Here is a 21,547-nt window from a genome sequence, read left to right as displayed (position 1 = left end):
TAATAATAATAATAATAATAATTTATATGTGTACAATACGCGTTGTATGGATGAGTTAATTAAAAATAGGGATTTCATAGTCGGTGGCTGTAAAAGCAAACATGCGCGTGGTTGGCTCAATTTTGTGGGCGTGAAGGGGGCGTCTACAGGAGAGAGGGAAAAAAACTTTCTCTCCTCCTGCCTGTGACTATAAATCTTCTTCATCATTAGCTCCAGCGACTCATCCTAGTCCCACCACATGTAAACCTGATCCCAACGTAATCTTGCACCCTGAAAGCACAAGATGCCGATCAGTAGCTGGGGATACGGTACAGAAAACGGTAAGACGCCAGAGCATCATTTGCTTTCCTACCGTAGTTGCTCGAGTTCGCAGATGACAGTGCGATGGAATTTATTTGACGGGGGCACGTTGTGTTGCTGAGGTTGATCAATTCAGTTTAGGTTCAATCCGAGATTAGCTACACTCCAAGGGATGAACTGTGTTCTATTTTAACAGAATCTCTCTTGCACGTTCTTGTTTTGCTTATCGGGATAGTGATGGTCTACAAGTCTGAGTTTTTCTAATTTGCATGAACTAAAATGTGAATGTCAATAAAAATAAAATGAGGAGAGGCATTTTGTCCCTTCCACATAGTTATACATATAGCTAAAAGGAAAAGCATATTTGCAGAATCACACAAAAACATTGACAGTTAACACTCTCGTGTTGTTCGAGTCTGAACTTTACATTTGTAAATGCAATTTTATGATAGTTCTTGCATTTGACCTCATCAGATCAGGGGTTTGTTTTTACGCTCGGTGTGACCACATTTGATTTTTTAAATGGAGGTGTGGGCCAGATCATTTGTGGACAAATTAGAAGTTATAATGTATGTGTAAAATAAATAAAATTGTGTCAAAATATAAAAAATAAATAATAAAAAATAAGCGTTCAGTATATATATATTTTTAACTTTATTCCATTGGTATTTAATCATGATTAACTAACCATTATTTAACACAATCAATTGAAAATACTATGTATTTTTGATTTGACTATTTTTTTAAAACTCACATTAAATAATCGAATAAATTACAGCAACAGACATTATAGGGGTCGTGTTAATGTAAATGCTCGGTGGTGGGACAAATGAAAGAATGCAGCAGGCCGTATGTGTGACCTGGGAAATACTTTGTGTTTTTTAATACCACCGAATATCTAAACTGTATTGCTTTATTTGCTTGCTTGTGCTTTCTTTCGGAAAAGGTCCATCAGTATGGCACAAGGATTTCCCTGTTGCCCAAGGAAACAGGCAGTCTCCCATCGATATCATGCCTCAGCAGGTTTCATATGACCCGAGCCTGGAACCCATTCTCCTCAACTATGATCACTGCTCCTCCATTAACATCTCCAACAACGGGCATTCTGTTGTGGTCGACTTCGATGACTCAGATGACCGTTCAGGTAAGAAAACAGCTGATTTCTTTCATTTTTTTCGTTCATTTTTAATAGGTTCAAACGCATACAGTAGTCTGGCATTATTTTTGGTTTCTTAACAGCCTGGTCAACTCAAAGATTCTGTCATTTCTAATCTATACTTTTACTCTAACGTAGTTATCATTATTCAACCTTTCCAGACATATAAAATAAATCGATTGAATTTCATCATTTTGCTGGGTGATAATTTAAGTATTGTTTATTGTTTCTTAGACAGTAAGTGCACATCGGCGTCAGAATTTAAAAACATATGTATGCTGCTACTAACCATAAACAACGTTTGCATGTGTGCACAGTTTGCAGTTGAAGGTCAGTCCAATCAGTCAGCCAGGCAGTCGGGTCAGTCTAAAGTCAATCCAATCAGATTAAGTGTACAGTATCTGTTTCGTGGGAAAGAGGTATAATAAGCGGAGCTGATCTCTGTGGCTATTATGATCCAATCCTATCGTTTTTTTTTTGTGGGTGGGACCATATATGTATACCCCCATCATAACCATCAATAACTGCAGAAATCTAGGACTTTATAAGTTATGGGTGGTTTTCATGCAAAAAACAACAGTGTTTTTCAGCAGCATCAATGAGTGGTACAAATCCCTTAAACCGGCTGGCTTTGTTTATCTGGTGTGGCTGAATTAGTTGTGAACGTTCTACTTCAACGCGTTCTACATTGTTGTTAAAAGTATTCTTCACATGCACTTTTTATACAAACACACAAAAAAAAACATGAGTTAAAATCAACCTATTCCACAACCACTTGCCCACAAGGATACAAACACTCACATGCATACAGGTAAAAAAAATGATCCTGTACATATATACTAGTTAAAAAATAATACTATAATGGCCTAAAAGAACTCAGGCTGGGCACAGAGCATCCATGTGTCGTAAACATCATCTCAAGTAGTCGTCTGCACCAGGACAGGACCGTGTCCCCCTCTGTGAAAACAATGACAATAATAAAATACAAAGTCATCGTGATAATCAATATAACAAAATTAGTATAAGTAGTTTCAAATCAACTGTTATGTTTCTGTTCCGTGATTTTAGTCTCGCTTTTTTCTTTTTCAAATTTGTAAATTATTATTTTTTCTACTTCGTTTATTTTGGGTGTAATTCCACTCTCTGCCACTAAATGATTAAATAGTTGTTTGTTTTGACACTGTAAATTTGAAAGAAGAAGAATGAAAACAGGAAGAATTTCAACTCAGCCAAATTTTTGCTGAAAATTATTGTCAAATCCTCTTCAATCCTGCTTTTTACGCCTACAGAAAGCGACAACTGTAATTCCACTCTCTGCCACTAAATGATTAAATAGTTGTTTGTTTTGACACTGTAAATTTGAAAGAAGAAGAATGAAAACAGGAAGAATTTCAACTCAGCCAAATTTTTGCTGAAAATTATTGTCAAATCCTCTTCAATCCTGCTTTTTACGCCTACAGAAAGCGACAACTGTATGTTTATTTTGTAATGTACATCTTTGGGCATGATTATTATTTTTTTAATTTATTTTTTTATTATTTATTTATTTAATTAATTTATTTAATTTATTTATTTATTTATTTTTTCTTCTGGAGAGCTCAGTATTCATTCGGTAATTTTACCGATTTGACATGTCATCATTATTGCTCTCTCTTTTTAAATTTTATCTTATTTTATTTTTTTAAATATTTTTTTAAAATTGGGCATGATTATTGAAGTATACTGGATTACGAAATGACAAATTAAGTTTGTTAGCTATAAAAGCATACCTAGGGCGTATCTGATTCTGAATAGGGTATTTCTGTATCTTGACCCTCGTGGGGATAAGCAGTTCAGGTAATAATTGATGGAATTGACTTATTGTGGGGGTGGTCTGGAATGTAAACACATGCCATGGTGGAGAAATTACTGTATATCTATGTTACCAGTTCAGATGTACATGCAGTCAAGAACTTCTTAGACAACAATAATATTTATCTTGCTCTCATGTAGGTTTATTTTATCATAATAGAACAGATTTAGCCTAACTGTACATTGTTAGATGTATCTGGCCCTTGTGTCCTTTCAGCCAAGATAACAAGGATGTCAGAGACATCAAGCCGAATAACATTCAGGTTGGAATGGTGTGGATGTCCATGCCCAGCAGTCCAAGATCCTGCCACACGTAAAGTCTGAACTTTCCCTCGGAAATGCAATGTTCAGCCACACGATCGCTCCATTTATTAATGGCCATGTTGGCCAGTCGACAGGAATAGAACGTTTTGACCCAGCGCAGCGATATTTGACCTCATGTGCATTTTGTTTTCGTTTTAAATCCTATCCTAAAGAGTGAGTATCTGATTTTTTGACAAAGTGTTGACTCCTGTCTTTTTGCAGTGATCCAGGGAGGCCCGCTTGACAACCCGTATAGACTTAAACAGTTCCACTTCCACTGGGGCGGGAAAGGCTGCCGTGGCTCTGAGCACACTGTTGCGGGTCACAGCTACGCTTCAGAGGTCAGTTTTTGAGAAATGAATCCTTATATGATGCAATGCTGTCAGGTATATGGATGAAAGGGTCCTGCAAAGGTCACAAACAATTACACGTGTACAATTGGCAAGGCAAGAATGTCAACCATCCTACTCTAGATACTACAAAATCTTTTTGTACTGTAATTTGCATTTCTCAAGTTTATGGACATTTACAGTCTATCACTTCCCATTCTGTCTGTATAATCCTTCCAGCTTCATTTGGTTCACTGGAATGCAGTCAAGTACAAGACATTCGGGGAGGCAGCAACAGCTCCTGATGGACTTGCTGTCCTTGGCATCTTTTTAGAAGTAAGACACTTATTTTGGGTTTTATCCACTTTTAGTTAAGTAAGATTTCCTTTGAAAAAAAAATGTTGTTGCTTGTGTAATAGAACTTGTTCCAATCATGACACTCAACTGTAATAATATTTTTTAGTTCTTAGATTTTTTTTTTCTCTGTGTTGCAAGACTGGTGATGAACACAGATGGCTCCACATGATAGCGGATGCACTGTACATGGTCAAGTTTAAGGTGAGTTTGCTTGTTTCTGGCTGGTTCTGCTTCAAAAATGTCAAACAAATATATTGCTTGCTTTTGTTGTCGGTCATAGGGTAGTGTCACAGATTTCAAAAGTTTCAACCCCAAGTGCCTCCTACCAAGCAGCCTCCACTACTGGACCTACCTTGGATCACTGACCACACCCCCACTACATGAAAGTGTCATCTGGATCGTCCTGAAGGAGCCAATCACTGTATCAGAAAGGCAGGTCCGTGATCATGTGACCACACTAATGACAGCACATGGTTGACAGAAGCTCTCTGGTTTCTTACATCTATACCAACGTTCTTCTTATTTTGCTTATCATGCTAAAACGTCTGGTGTTCCACAGGGTTCAATTCTGGGGCCTCTGCTGTTTTCATTGTATCTGCTGCCCCTGGGTTCCATCTCAAGCAAACAGCGGTGGTTGTTTTAAAGTGCTGTATAAATATTGAGTTCAAGTGGAAGTCAACCTTAAACATTGCTTGACAGTAGTGTGTTATATGTGACCTCACTCGTCTAAACATGACATTCTGGTTAATATTACATTTGTGGAATATGAGTTAGGAAGCAAAATCCAGCCATTTTTATCCATCAATGGGGGCGGCCATTTTGCCACTTACTGTCACCTGCAGATGACATCATTATTGCAGTGTTGTTGATTGGTCGTTGCCTGAGCCCTGAGCAACATTGATGTCATCTTCAGTCGACAGCAAGTGGCAAAATGGCCGCCCCCTGAGATGGATAAAAACTGCTGGATTTTGCTGCTTAACTCATATTCCACTAACGCAATATTAACCAGAATGCCATATTTAGACTAGTGGGGCTGCATAGAACATATTATTGTCCCCAAAAATTTGGGGGGTTGACTTCCTCTTTACCTCTGGGCGCTATTTGACCATTTTTTGGCTATTTGTTGGTTCTGACCAAGCCATTTCAAAATAAAATAACGCCCGGGGGTTAAGTGATGGGAGTCAGAACCACATGATTCACTTAATTGGAAAAAAAATTAAATACCAAATTAGATAATTATGATATACTGTAGTAGTATTTGTAGACTATTGCCAATTGTTCATTTCTGCATTTTAACAAAAACTAATGTTGACATGACACAGCGACTTTTACTTTGAAAAAAAAACCAACTACACAAACATGCTCTTATTGATCTGCCATCCAAGAATTGAGCATTCAAATGGATGCCACATCTTACCAGCCTGTTGTGAAATCTGCTTTGCCCCTGCAGGGTGGGTCCTGCGCAAACTACAATTCACCATCGCAGTTTGCTATATTTGAACAGCGAAACATAGTTTGTCGCGTTGCTATGTCATAGGGTTAACATCGGGCCCCTATAGCACTGAAAATAATCACAAAGTTTAGGTGTGGTAAACCCAAGCCGTTGATACCTTAAGCCGACTACGTGACTGACCTTATGAGCTGTCCTTATGAGCTGTCCTTATAAAGACTACCATCCACTTGGTTGATCTCTACTTGCGCCATTCCTGTGGGAGGAGCCAACATGTTTTTTTGTGAATTTGTGTGCGCAGTATGGTTCAAAGTAGGATGTGAGCTCAGAAACCTAGAATTTATGATTCAGGTCTCAGTCCATTGATCCTGCCTGGATGATTATGTTGATGAATGTACATGTACGTGTTTGGTGACTGGGTTTTAAGCAAGGTCAGAGCAGGGTCAGCGCAATAATTTATTTTATGACTTCCCTGTACCAGAAACACTGTCCTATGCCACAGGGCCTCTGCTATTATTGGTGTGTATAATACAATATAAAGTAATAGAAGAATATCATGGCTGACCAAATGTATTGGATTCAGGATGTTACAAATTCTGAGGTGTTTATATTCTGCATCTTTTAATCTATCCCAGGTGTCACTATACAGGGATGTGATTTTTTCCGCTAATTCGCGGAATTCCGCTTTTTTTTTATCTCCCCCCCCCCCCAAAAAAAAAAAAAATCCGATTTATTTTTATTTATTTTTTTTGTATTTCATTGTGTATGCACATGACACCGACAGATAACATCTTCTGCTATAACAAAGACATTTGTGGTATGCTCTAATATGAGTTACTTTTCATTTGGTCATGATACAATTATTTGTTCATGAAATTTGAACTCTTCAACATTATTTATGTGTTAACTTAGTAATCACATTAGTTAGATATGATGATATTCTCAGTGATAGTTTTTAAAAGCAAAGGCAGTCCAATGTTTTTGAATGTGACTGATTTTGAGTTGACTAAAACTGCCATTTTATATGGGATAGTTCAATATACATTGAAAATTTATGCTGTTGTTTTGTCTATTTCTTTGTCATGTGAGTGCATTGAAAGTACTTAAAAACACGGAAAACCCATGAGCGAGTGCCAGCGGCCCCCAGACCCCCGGCTAAATTTTCAGATAATTTCACTTTGGTCAAATCACATCCCTGACTATAGTTACTGCAGCTGTAGCTAAACAGTCACAAAAACAAAAAAAACAGCTATGCTGTCCTAAAAACTGCTGCTTTGCTCTAATATCGTTTAAGAAAATAGTCATTTCCAACTGTAAATAAATGCAACTCGGTCCAAGAGCCAAAAACAGGTATGACAAGAATTGAGATGACTCATGTTCGTTTTCTTTTTGCATGGACTTTGTAAACAAATATTGCACAGAATTTAATTAACCGTATTGTTTAGATAGCAAGATAGAGCGATACTTAAGGCGAGGGGATTATGCTGTTACGTTCATTGTAAAAGATGCTTGACTAACCATTTCAACTGTATTGCAGATGGGAAAATTCCGAATGCTTCTGTTCACCGGAGAGGAGGAGGAACAAATGATACACATGGAAAACAACTACAGGACTCCCCAACCCCTGAAAGACCGGGAAGTGCGTTCGTCCAATTAATGGAAACCTTGTGACGTAGAAAAACACAGCGTGAATGCAACATTACCAGAATGATTTTTTTCCTTTTTACTTTAACTCAGGGCAAGTTGTCAGAGAAATCGAATCATGCATGACTTGTTTCCGTTGGTAAGCTTTAATGCCAAAAGAAATAAGTACTGTAGGGGTGTTTAGGGACTTATTGCACAATAATACTTGAATTACTTGACTTGATGAAGAATTAAAAGTTTGAATTTAGACTCCGTTGATGTTGCAAATGTTAGAACAAACGGGAGCTCAGAAAGCTACCAAGTCTTGTTTTGTGGTAAAGTACACGGTACAGTATATATTTGTTTTCATGGTTTCATTGAATTTCTTTCTGCTGTTTATGAGCTGGTGTCAAATGATCCATGTGGCCAGTGATCATTTCCATTGTAACAATCCCAACTGCAGCTGGAATTGGATTAGTGCTGCTAAGTGCTCCGTTTGGCTGTACAATGTTGTAGTTTTATTTTTTAAAAATGTCATCTATACTTCAGTGAAACCAGTGTTTACAATAATTTCTTAATTGTGTACAGAGTTTTGGACCAGATTGTACATGAGAACAAGGGACCTCAAAGCTTATTTTATGAGTGGTGTTAGTTTGAAATACAATATATACTGTACAATGTTTGCTGGCTAAAATGAAATGTTTCAAAAACGGTTTCATTGTTGCTTCTTTTGTTTTACTGAGGACTAATTTCGTGTCATAAATACTGAGAACTGAGTAAAAATGAAAATCTGCTATTAAGATTGCAACACCTGCACCTTGTACCTGGTATCTGCGTACATTCTGTTCTTTTCTTTTTTTTTGTTGGATGACAACATTCAAGCAAATGTTTAAACTCAACGTTGCAGATTAGAGAAAGCCCCCAAGGGAGCTTTCCAGGTAATTAGTAGCCAGATTGTTACAGGGCATTTAGACAACAATCACAGTTAATTATTAACTCAATGTGTTCATTGGGAAACTTGGGGAAAGTCATGAACCATTGTTTAAAAAATAAAATCAAATCAATTTCTTTATTTCTTTACGAGGGAGGTCACTAAATAGTCAGTGTTGATTCGGGGTTTTGAAAAAATGAATACAAACCTCAATTCCAATGAAGATGTCATTTTGTGTAAAAACAAATAAAGACGGAATACAATGATTTGCATATTCATTTCAACCTACATTCAATTGAACACACTGCAAAATTTTAATATTCAATGTTCAAACTGAGAAACGTTATTGTTTTTTTGTTTTTTTTTAGAATATTATCTCATTTTGAATTTGATGCCAGCAACACATTTAAAGAAAAAAAAAGCTGTTGAGGAATTCTAAAAAAAAAATAAATAAATAAATGGAACATTTCGTCATTTTCTGAACAACTGTGTGATGATTTGGATAGTCCAACAGTTTAAGAACAACATTTCTCAACTTACCTTTGCAAGGGATTCAGGGATTTCGTATCTATGGTACCGTAAAATCGTATCATCAAAATAATCAGAATCTGGAAAAATCTCTGCAAAAAAAAAAAACGTGTCATCAGTTGGTGAATGAACAGTTTATTTATACATTTTGCTGCCTGTTGGAATAATTACGGCCTTTTTCCATTTAACATTCAATGGAAGGCTTATACAGTAGTCTACTGTACTGTATTTATTGTTGCGTACTTGAGTCATCCTGTAGATGGCAGCCTCTCCCCGTTTTTATTTGGATGCAGTTGAGTCTAGTTCACCTTTGCAAAGATTAACTAATTAGTTAGTACCGGTTAAGTGCCAGACTTGTGTTTTATGCAAATTGGATACCGTACCCATCAACAGAAGCAAATTGAACTGGCAGGGTCATTTTCAAAACTGTCTATCACTTTTGACCTTACCTTCTTTATATTGTGTATTTATATAAATCCATGTTATTTTTTTTTGCATCGGTTTCCTTAGCATCCAAATACTGATGGCTATGAAAATAAATATGTTAGCATGCTAATAAATAAGGAATGAGAGTGGGCATGTGTAAAGTCAATTTAACACACATTCTCAAATAACCCTACCAAAATAGCACCAGGAAGCTTTATTGAGACCGAGAATGCCCGACCGAGCACATCATCCCCGGCCAAAATCGATGCGCTATGTTATAAGATATTACAGTCAGACCTCAGAAATAGAAACAGTAATGTGTATATTTAGCACAGTTTTGTGCTTGCGGGGGGCAATATTTGCTCGCCATAACCTCTGACCAAGTAGTTAAGGTCAGATATGTGATAATTGGAAAGACAAAGACAACTGGTGTCCAAAAAATGATGACAAATAGTTTAACATTTTCACCTCATATTGTATCAGAAATGTGTGTATGACACTGTTGAGCTCCCTAATATTCCAAGTTCCAAAAAAAGGGAAATAGATTAAAATAAAAAGGCATATTACAGAAGGTAATTTCTAAAAAGTTTTTAGTAATTTACTTTGACAACATTTTCAAGATTAAATTAAAAACATTAGTAATTTATGTAAGCAAAAGTGAGAGTAACTTCTGTAAATACAAGCGTATCACCAAACATGCAAAAAGAAGCCAAGAATTGTTCCTTTAAAACATTTTGTTTCTCAGTATTGGCAGCGACTCTATCTGGCAGCAAGAAGAAGTAGTCACTGTGCAGTTGCCGTGGATACAAACAACAGAGCAACAAAGCACAAACTCTGGGCCCACTCCTATCTCCCCTACTTGTCTTCAAACCAGTGATCCATCCGCATCACCTTGTCAGGAAATAAAACCATCTAATAAAAATATCCAACCCATTAAAATCCTTGTGGTGACAAGTGTTTCTGTTTTCGTTAGGATGTCTTTATTTAGTAGGGTGTGATCTATTTTGTTTGGGTCGATGTTCAGTAAAGCAAGGCTTTGGTTTCCGTGCAAGCCCCCCCCCCCCCTGTCCCGCCGCCTGGATGCTGACGTTTGGTTCTCAGCCACGTTCAGGGTTAAGTTTAAGGTACAGTGATAACAACTTGCCACATTAACAGTAGGGTGTGTATAAACAGAAGATGGCATTAAAGTTGACAGCCAAGGGCCTTGGTTCACTCAGCATTATACAATAAATCACGGAGGTCACAGAGATGAGTTTCACCCGTCCTTCGACTCTCGGTGGTCTGTTTAGAGAAAAGAGTCACGGAGGCAAGGTCATGATGTGTCATTCCGCCATAAATGTTTTGATCTATGGACTGCTTTTCTTAGACAATGTGGCCTTGGTTTTATTTGATCTTTTTTTCTGGTTGGTCCCTCCAAGTATTGATGGGACACTGTGACCGAATTGTGGGCTCAAGTACAACGATCGCACCCTGACCTCTGACATGTGAATGTACGCAGGTGTCTGGTTACACATGATGTTTGTAGTGGGCCTTGTACATCCACGTGGTCTTTAGGAAACTCTACTGACTTCAATGAATGCCCCCTAGACCTTCCTGAGTAGTGAGTAAGACCAAGCTTTGATGTTTGTTCCGGGGTCGCTATAGCAACGCACCCAGAACTGCATCAAGGCTTATTCATTTCATACATGTCTGTTTCAAATCATCGTCAAAGATATTTGCCTTACAGATTTCACACATGAAACTAAAAGAGACTTGACAGTCAAATGTATTTATATACATTCTAGGTTGATTCAATAAATGTATTGGCACTACTAGGCCTTCACTGCCATTGACAGCTATAGACGTAAAAAATTCATTTGAACTATTTTTATTAGTTTAACATTTTTTTCCCACTTTTGTTAACAAGAGTATGAAAACCTAGATTTTTTTTTTAGTTGTAATAGAACAGATATAAAATTTGTGATTAAATTTGAGTTAAATAGTGAAGTCATGCGATTAATTACGATTAAAATTTGAATCGCCTGATGCCCCTAATTTTTCATAATCTTTTCTTTAAAAAAAAAGATTAGTAAAAATAAAAATATATATATTAAAATTATTATTATTATTTTTTAAAGAAAACTTTATTAAAAATGAGGGGCGTCAGGCGATTAATTTTTTTAAATCATAATTAATCGCATGACTTCACAAGTTAACTCACGATTAATCACAAATTTTATATCTGTTCTAAATCTACAATATTTTTTTCTAGGTTTTCATACTCTTGTTAACAAAAGGGGAAAAAATGTTAAACTAATAGAAATAGTTCAAATGAATTTTTTTTTCTTTTTGGAATTTAGAGAATTTAAATATTAAGGGTTAAGAGCCCAGAGCAATGGAGAGTGTGGAAAATAAGTGACGAAGCGTGAGCAGGCAGGCTGGAACGAGTGGAGAAAAGTGTCAGGTGTGATATGTGATAGAAGAGTTTCAGCTCAAATAAAAAGAAAGATTTATAAAACTGTGGTGACACCAGCGATGTTGTTTGATATGGAGACACTGAGGAAAAGACAGGAAGCAGAGATGAAGATGCTGAGGTTCTCTTTGGGAGTGATCGGGATGGATAGAATCAGGAATGAGTACGTCAGAGGGACAGCACATGTTAGAGGCTTTGGAGATAAAGTCAGAGAGGCCAGACTGAGATGGTTTGGACACGTCCAGAGGAGAAATAGTGAGTATATTGGCAGAAGGATGCTGAGTTTCCAAATGCCAGATCAAAGAGGAGGTTTATGGATGTAGTTAAAGAGGACGTGAAGATATGTAGAGGACAGCGTTAGATGGAGGCAACTGATTTGCTGTGGCGACCCCTGAAGGGAAAAAGCCCAAAGGAAAAGAAGAAGGCAAAAGAAAACTCATATGACATCATTGCACGGCGCAGTCGCTTCCTGGTCTTCTTTTAACCCTGGAGAACCCACGGGGTCAAATTTGGCCCCTATAAATTCTGCTACTCAAATAACAAAGACCATTTTCTTTTCTTTTTTTTTTTTACAAATTTAACTTCAAAAGTCCAGAGTGCCACTTCTGACCCCTGCATGGGGCCATCTAGTGGATGAATATTGCACTTACATGAGCCAGAGTGGTGGTGACAAGATGGCTGGCAACATGCTGTTTTGTTGAGCTGGAAATCAATCCAAACAAAACCACCATCTTCTCAGCAAACCATCAGATGGTAAAATTGTGTTTTTTTTTGTTAATCTATTTCATATCATGTTGCAGAATGCCTAGGAGTATGTTTTATATATATATATTTTGATAAATTAGCAACTCTGAGCTAGTTAAAAAAAAAAGGGTTAAAATTGAAAAAACATATTTTGGTGCTCAGTGAACTTATAGCAGTCATTTAATGTATAATTCATAATTTTCCAAAGAAGAAAAAGGGTTCTTGGGTTCTCCAGGGTTAAACTACTGGTGGATCACATCTCCAAGGTGTGTACCGCCACCGACAGCGGCGGAGTTCCCTCTCAGTATTTGCAAAAGAAGAACAGATGGAAATGGGCATACGTCGCATGTCCGTTTTGCGCATTTTCAGTAAATTCGCTTTAAAAAAAATCGAAACCATTGGATGGAAACCTGACTGGAGAGATGAACAGAATTCCCAGACAGGTTCAGTGAGGCCTGCATGGAAGCGAAAATCAAGATGCGGCAGTATTCTATGAAAATACAGGCCACAGAATATTCAACTTGTATTTTGACATTCATGACACAAGAAATGTCAAGAAAACCTTTATCGGTGGCTCATTCCCAGACAAACCCACCATAAGGAGAGGACCATGTGATCACTCTCTTGGACCTTGTCCAGGACATCACAGGATTCTGCCTCATCCGTTATCTGCTGTGACTCCAACAAGGCACCGCACCAACACGTTCAAGTCAGAGGGCTCACTCATGCTCGCAAACGCATCACAAGTTTTCCAAGATCACTATCCCCCCCCCAAGCCCATGGGGTAAAAATAGTCCCCGTTAGCCTTTTATAAATCAGAGTGTTTCTATAAAAAGCCTCCGTCTGACCAGAAAGCTGGGCTGAAGCCACATTGCCCTATCTTTAGCTTTATTTATGTCCCGGTGTTGACAGCGCCACTTGCAAGGCTTTCCAGTCACCGTTCATTAGGTCACATGTGTGGCGAACCCTTGGCCCCCATGTTGGAAAGCACCGTCCAGTAAAAACGGTAATCAGAGGGCCTCCAGTCCGCATCGCTTTGAAAAACAAACGGCATAACAGCTGCCGAGTTCACAGCCTGTTGATTCTTCCCCTCAGATTCTTTCCATCCAATTAGTGTTCATGGAGCTCCTCCGTCCCGCCCGGCGGATGAGCGTGCACTTTGTTCAAACCGTGATTGGCTTTATTATAACCGGCCCAAACTATTCTACTGTTACAAAGGCTGTAAAAATAGAGAAACAAACAACTGGAGCTTTATTTGATTATTAGGTCCTAGTGTCCACTTCACTGTCCTTTGTTATGTTTGCTTTTTAGCACATGAAGCTTGGCAACGGGTAAACATGGTTTTAATTGGTTAAAAAACAAACCTGAGCCCAATTCTTGTTTTAAAATAATATTAATACATTACGCCAATGAAATGTTTTGTAGGTTTCAGTTTTTCACAATTAAAGCTGCAGTGCACCCTATTTACCGTCTTATAAATCTAAACTTTCTTCTAGTGGCATCGGGGCTTCGGATGAATGATTACTTCAAAAAATGGTAAATATAAATAACTTATGCATTCTTTGTAAACATTATGTTGTCATAACTTCAAAAATTTAAATTGGACCAATCCACTACTTGGGTCAATTTTTTATTTATTTTTTGTACAAAAATAAAATAAAATAAAATAAAAATTTGGTTTAGTACAAAACTACACTATATATACACCCCAGAAAGTGATGGCTCGAACCCCCCCAAAAAATCGTTAAAAAAAAAAAAAATCTCAATAATCATGTATTAACGCAGATTAATCACACTATTAATTTTGAACGCAGATGATCATTTAGCTTTACAGCAGATGGTTATGTTGAAGTTAGCACAGGTTGTGTTTGAGCAATAAACATAACTTACATGCATTTAATAAATTTTTGCGTATGACATTCAGAATATTTGTTCATGTCAAACTATTGGGGTAAATTGTTTCCCCATTTTAAATCATGCAAGTAATTAACTGATTATAAAAAAAGAGGAAGATGAGAGTGCAGTGGATCAAAAAATGTTGAAGACGTAGACATAACATTGAATGTCGAAAAAATTCACATAACAGGTGATCTTTAAAAAAAACTGTTGATTTTTATTAAGTGATTAATTGTGGTTAATCAAAAATTCTAAAATGTTTTTAATCTGATTAAAAAATGTAAGCGTTGGCAGCTCTAATTCATACATTAGTTTCATTTGTTTTGATGTAGTGTAGGCATTTTACAAAGAATAATATTTATTTTGGGTGTTACATTAATTGAAATGGTAGCACTTTAACGTCCTCCATATTCCCTAAAAAATTGCTTGTTTGCTAAGCTTATTTGAAGATGCTGAAATTGTGAGACTGGACGTTTGTCTATATGTGATGAGGAAAAACAATATCAAATGGAAGAATGAAAAATATCGAAGGTCTCGTCCCACTCAAGGATTTAGTTCATGACCTATGCCAAAGGCCACTTGTCTTATCTTGTGTTCACTGACAAAATGGTGGATTGTGTGTGTGTGTGATGTCGGATGTTGATTCTCATCTCAAGACAAAGCCACTCTCACGATAAACACTGCAGCGGCCACGTCTCATTGTAGCTGTTACTTTTTATGTGTGAATGATTTTCGTGGGACTGTGGAAAAATTAGTCACGGTTGCTATTCATAATCTTTTGCTATTAAGCGTGAACGGTGCAGTCATACACGTGCTTGTGCCAAGATGGAAACGTGTCATTGCCGGCAGATGATGGATGATGGCGGGATGAGGGAGTCTGAAAATGATTGGAATGATTGGAGCCCTCTAATACACATTGGATATTATCAGGAGCGCTCTAAATATATATCCCCCGATATATATATATATATATATATTTTTTTTTTTTGTTCTTTTTTTTTTTCTTTTTTCAGAGCTCAGTATTGTTCATTCGATTTGACATCATCATTGCTATCCTTTAAAAACAAAAAAATTTAAGAAAAAAAAAAAGTTGGTTTTTTTTTTAAATATATATACATATATATACATATACACACATATATATATATTTGTATGTGGGTGAGAATGTGTATGTGCGTGTGTGTGTGTGCGTGCGTGCGTGTGTGTATTCATCAGTTCACCCAAACCCCATTAAAAAAAAATCCCATACTAATAATATAATATAATAATAAATTGCCAAATGCAGAAACATCAATGTAAGTTATCACGATGTAGTGGCTCTCGCTAACAGACAGAATTAAGTAACCAGAATTAGGTTAAAAAATTCTATATACGTAGACCATGTTTCTATAAATTTTGATATTTGGTTTTTATTTGAGGCAGATATTTTTTCCATTAAAATGTGATTTATGAGGAGGTTAGACCATTGGTCGATATTCAGAGTTTGTTTATTTTTCCAGTTAACAAGAATTGTTTTTTTTAGCGATAGTAAGGGCTACAAGTGTAGATTGAAATTGTTTATGTGGTAAGTCAGTTGTTGTTAGGTCACCTAGCAAACACAAGTTTGGAGATAAAGGTATCCTACAGTCCAAAATAGCGGAAAGTTTTTGTAAGACTTTAGTCCAGAAATACATAACCGGAGTACATAACCATAAAGCATGAACATAAGTGTCTGTAGTGTTTTGTAAACATTGGAGACAAATGTCGGAGTCTGAGAGTCCCATTTTCTTCATCATATATTGAGTAATGTATGTTCTGTGAATAATTTTATATTGGATAAGTTGTAAATTTGTGTGTTTTGTCATTTTAAATGCGTTTTCACAAACTTGAATCCAAAAGTCAGATTCCGGTGCTATAGACAAGTCTGTCTCCCATTTCGAGATGGGTAAAGACATTTTATCAGTATATGAAAGTAACTTATATATTTTTGAAAGTTTTTTTGTTGTTGTTGGAGAAAGCTTGTCATCAATATTCAATAAGCCTGTCAGGGGAATCGAACCTGGGCCCTTTGTCCACAGGCCACATTCGTATACACTTCAATATGTATGTGAAGCAACTGTAAATAATTTGCATTACATGAAAATTACTCCTAAATATCCGTCGTGTGATGCTGCAAGCGTTTATTGCAGTGTATGCTGGAGTACAAAGTACAGCTAGATATAAAAAAAAAAAAAATTAATTAAATGATCAGTTAACCAACTAGAAATTAGGGCTGAGTATCAATTCTAATTTCCTCAATCGATTCGATTTTGACTCACAAGGGTTCAATCCAATTGGATTTCGAATTTTTTTCCCCCCCGATTTGATTCACTTCGCTTCAATCCAATCATGGAACATCATTTTTTCTTAAATATCAAGGACATGATAAAAACTCCACAAATATTAAATTCCAAATAAAATTTTGCGGAGGCAGTTACGTAAACATTGACTTCAGCAAGGATGAGATGAAAAATATTTTAATAATCCTAATTTAATAATTGTAAATATAAATTCAAAAGATTCAGAATGAGGTGCAATAAGCCAGGTCTTTCAAAAATGTAAGAACGTTCTTTTAAATTCATGCAAACAAAAGTTTTAAAGAAAACAGTAAGATGCAAAAAATGTGGCCTTTCAAATTTTTTTTTTTTTAATGGGAAAAAGAGATATTAAGATACTAGATATTTCCTTTTATAAATCAATATCATGCTCAAAAAGCATTTGATATCGATTATTCGATTTTTTAAACACAGCGTTACTAAAAAAATGTTCCAAAATGTTATTGTACTTATTTCAACTACTCCAGTTACTTACTCCCAAAAATCCTTTTTCATTCAGGTTGATTTTTATTTTTTTAAATGACTGATTCTAACCATTTTACAGGTTAGATGTACTGTTTGACAGTGCACTAATCTACCGTGCCGAAGCGACTTTTGTTCAAATGAATGTAATTAAACATTAAATAGGTCAATTAAGTTCTGATCTGCCTCTGATTGGAGGTAGTGGGTAGGACTTCCAGAACGTCAGGCCTCCAGCCCACTTTCCTTGTGCGTGCATTTATTCCTGCTGTGTCTCGATTTAAATTGTTGATTTCCAGCTCCCTGCCTTGTAGTCTGAACTGTAAGAGTGATTGCAGGGTCTAAAGTGCCTGAAATAGCACACCAGTGACGCACGTCGTGTGTCAGATATCCGTTGCGTTTGTCAAGCAGTTAAAAAACATTTTCAACTAAATTATGCTGTCACACGGGGAAACATAGCCAGGGTTATAATTGCCTTTTTTTTGTGTGTTCTTTTCACAGTCCTCATTATTTGCTTCATTTTTTAGATTTTAATATCATGGACCTTTGCAATATGCTTCCTGCAGGATTCAAATAATTGATGGAATTGATGTAAACAAGAGAAAAGAAACTACTTATCTACAAAAATGGTTGTTTCAATTTACAACCTTATAAATGATGTTTCTACATGAAACGTTCTTATATAATGTTTGTAAAAGTTTTGTGTGATCCGCTAAAATAATCCAGATTATTCCAGTATCTGGACAATTATGGATTTCGTATATATTATTGCCGCTAGATTACGAGAATCTTATATTAATTGTTGAGTGGACTGCTGTAGCAATTCTGCCACTGAATGCATTTTCTGTTTACATGGAAAGTCAGAGTGACCTTTGAACCTCCCCAAATATCAGTAATTGCAGACGATTTAGTCATAACTGACTGAAAGAGCGAGGGCTGGTGAAACAACTAAGAATGTTCCAAGGGGAAATGTGAATGCTTTTAACCTTTTCCGGGTAAAATTTGGTAGCTCAACCGCTTTTTTTGTTCGACAGTTGTCTAAGGGAGCATATTGTATAATCAATATACGCAAATGATAAATGTATACAGTATTCATGCACCTGATCTCCCCTCTTCAGGACACTCAAATGATAACAGATTAAGTCATGAATTTATTTTTATGTCGCCAAAAGCATTTTCTTTTAAAGACTACATTGAATCAACAATAGACGAGAACTTCTTGAGTCTGGTTGCTTGGCAACCTCAAGGTCCAGACTGCAGATGTTTCAGCAAGGAACAAATACATATTTCTAATATTGAGTATATCCACACAACAACATGAACTTGCATGTTTTTCCAAATTTAATTATATTTAGACTTGGGGTCGTCAACCTAAAATGTTGAAAGAGCCATATTGGACCCCAAAAAACATGCTAATATTCACACCATGATGACTAAGTGTGCCACCATAGAAACAACAAAGCTCATTCATATTCGCACAACATGATACCTAGCTAGCTAGCTAGCTAGCTAGATGTTGCTAGCTAGCCAGCTAGCCAGATAGATAGATAGATAGATAGATAGATAGATAGATAGATAGATAGATAGATAGATAGATAGATAGATAGATAGATAGATAGATAGATAGATATGCGTTTAAACATACTTGCAAATATGTTCTAAACTATTTAAATGTTTGAAAATACTTGAAAATATGTGTAAAAGTATTTGAGTAAAAAAATCTTGCTCCACATTGGCAGTTAAATATAAATCTGAAATATTTGGTATTCACACCCCTTAAATAAAATCCAGTGCAATCAATCAATAAATCAATCAATCAATCAATCGTCTACGGGTACTACGGATACTACCAGTAAGGGCAATTTGACCAGCGATCTTCCATTTGCAAGACAATAAATACCTTCACCCCCATGCCGTTCATGTAATAAAAAGAATGTGGAAAGAATACGCCTCATTTGAGAGCCAAGAGAAACCAGCTTACATGCAGGGAGCGCAACAAGGCCAGATTATTGTTTCCTTGACTACAGATGTGTGAGTATTGGGCCCAGTCTGTTATTAAGATTTGCAAATATGTTCTAAATTATTTAAATATGTTTGAATGTACTTGAAAGCTTTATATGAGAAAAAAACACATCTTAAAATAAAACAAATATTTTCCCCATAAACCTTTTTCCATTTTTATATATATATATTTAAAAGCTCCAGGGAGCCACTAGGGCGGCGCTAAAGATCCACATGCGGCTCGAGAGCCAACAGCCATTCCCACTCACATTCACACCTATGGACAATTAACTAACATGCTTGTTGTTTTCTACTCCACAAAGGAAGGCTGTAGCCGAGAAGTGAACATACGTACGGTGAGGCACGTGTGCTAATCACAATTAAGACCAAAGTTAATTAAAATTTAAAGAAGTTAAGTGATTTTTATTCGGATATTGGGTAACCATTGGCTGAAAACAAACAATAAATACATTTTAAAAAATCTTTAAAAATGCACTCAAAGCGTTTGTGTTTTTGTAAAAACAATGATAATGATGGATATTTTTCCTTAAAAACTAATTTCCTAAAATAATATGCTACTTGTTTGTGTTGCTTATGTCCATAAGATACCTAAACAACCAACCAAATTCATTTATTTATACTGCATGGTTCATGATTCAATTCCATTTTTTTTGTTCTCAAGTAACACAGTTTAGATACGGGTCATGTTAGCACAAAATTAAAAGAAGAAGAAGAAGAAAAAGAAAGATGAAAATACCCAGCGCTGTGATGGGAACAGAGGGTGAGGGTGATCATATTTGTTAATCAGCAATGGAAAATAGACCGGCCACTTGGGGAAACGCCAACACCGCTTCCGTCCCTCAGTATCCATCCCTAGTGGCGGGATTAGCTCTTTTCCAAGTGGCTTGATGTGATTGCAACCTTCACCCCTTTTCTCTCTGTGGCACGGCTCATTGCCTCCTAGAACTTGATCCCATGCCACCAACTGCCCGATTCCCCTCTGCCCTCTCATCTCAGTCGAGGTTCTTTTCTTCTAGGGGTATAAATAGTCTATCATAAAAGGGGGGATGGCCGTGTGGGCTGTCGGCAGCTTTGTCAAAATATTTGGTGAGTCATAGCACATTGAAAAATGTGGTTGAAACGTATTTACAGTATATTAATAGATTGGATTATCTACGGTGACCACATTTTGATTTCCAATAAAGATGACAAAGGCCCAGTCTTGAGATACTCGAATTTTACTCAAAGATGCCATACATCATAAATACCACATCTAGACATATCTAGACACATATAGAATTTTTTAACCTAATTCCGGTTACTTAATTCTGTCTGTTAGCGAGAGCCACTACATCGTGATAACTTACATTGATGTTTCTGCATCTGGCAATTTATTATTATATTATATTATTAGTATGGGATTTTTTTTTAATGGGCTTTAGGTGAACTGATGAATACACACACGCTCGCACGCACACACACACACGCACATACTCACCCACATACAAAAAAAAAGGGCATATATATATATATATATATATATGTGTGTATATGTGTATATATATATATATATGTATATGTATTTAAAAATATATATATATATATATTAATTTTTTTTTAATTGATTTGTTGGATTTTTAAAAAAAAAAAAAAAAAAAAGGAGAGCAATGATGATGTCAAATCGAATGAACAATACTGAGCTCTCCTGAAATTTTTTTTTTTTAAAAAAATAAAATAAAAAAATAAAAAATAAATACCACATCTTTGATTCTAAATATACTTTCTATTTGATGACTTTACATGAATTCCAAGATTTGACTCAAGTAAATATCTGTTACAAGCGTTCAAGAAAAAAGTAGAAGCAGAAGTGGACAAATGTGATTAATCGCGATTAATCACGATCAATTATGAAAAATCGGAAGATTAATTAGCTAAAATAATTGAATCGCTTGACAGCGATATATTATTCTATTCATTTTTCATCCCATTTTAGCACCAGTATTTTTCTGGCACCCACGTAATCGGAACAAAACGTTGTAGCTGTCCTATCTATCTCTCACTAATTGCCGTCTTTTCCGGGTATGTCACACCTTGTGTAACAATTTCAACAGATACTAATTGATACAGTGGAAAAACACAAAAAAAAGTTTTCATGGCTTTATAAAATGCCCCCCCGGACGCCCGATGAGGGTGTAAAAAAGTGCAGGATCTCCTCGGCAGAGCAGCTCGATCATTTCTCCACCCAGTTTGAGGTGGATGCATCAGTAACTGTCATTCCAGCTTAAACCGTCAACAACCAGCCACTCATTCTACAGACCGCTGATGTGAGATGTACTCTTCAGAGTATCAACACCCGGGAAGTGCTGCTGAGGTATTCGCTTGTATCT

General features: G+C 36.3%; 1 protein-coding gene across 1 annotated transcript; it reads left to right on the top strand.

The window, feature by feature from the left end:
• Window positions 1-157: 157 nt before the first annotated feature.
• Window positions 158-8,082, top strand: ca7 (carbonic anhydrase VII). The gene is made up of 7 exons (XM_077564537.1): window positions 158-320; window positions 1,247-1,444; window positions 3,833-3,951; window positions 4,180-4,275; window positions 4,435-4,497; window positions 4,577-4,732; window positions 7,284-8,082. The coding sequence occupies exons 1-7, from the start codon at window positions 284-286 to the stop codon at window positions 7,401-7,403; spliced, it is 789 nt and encodes a 262-aa protein (XP_077420663.1). The 5' UTR covers window positions 158-283; the 3' UTR covers window positions 7,404-8,082.
• The last annotated feature ends 13,465 nt before the right edge of the window (window positions 8,083-21,547 follow it).

The sequence above is a fragment of the Vanacampus margaritifer genome, chromosome 4 (assembly GCF_051991255.1).
Source record: "Vanacampus margaritifer isolate UIUO_Vmar chromosome 4, RoL_Vmar_1.0, whole genome shotgun sequence".
NCBI lineage: Eukaryota > Metazoa > Chordata > Actinopteri > Syngnathiformes > Syngnathidae > Vanacampus > Vanacampus margaritifer.
The sequence above is the reverse complement of the archived record's forward strand: the minus strand, read 5'-3'. Positions and strand labels throughout refer to the sequence as shown.

Excerpts from the sequence above, each read along its gene's own strand:
- ca7 (XM_077564537.1), top strand. The coding sequence starts at position 284 with ATGCCGATCAGTAGCTGGGGATACGGTACAGAAAACG. Across the intron at positions 4,276-4,434 it reads TCCTTGGCATCTTTTTAGAA|ACTGGTGATGAACACAGATG; the intron begins GTAAGACACTTA and ends CTGTGTTGCAAG. Across the intron at positions 4,733-7,283 it reads TCACTGTATCAGAAAGGCAG|ATGGGAAAATTCCGAATGCT; the intron begins GTCCGTGATCAT and ends ACTGTATTGCAG.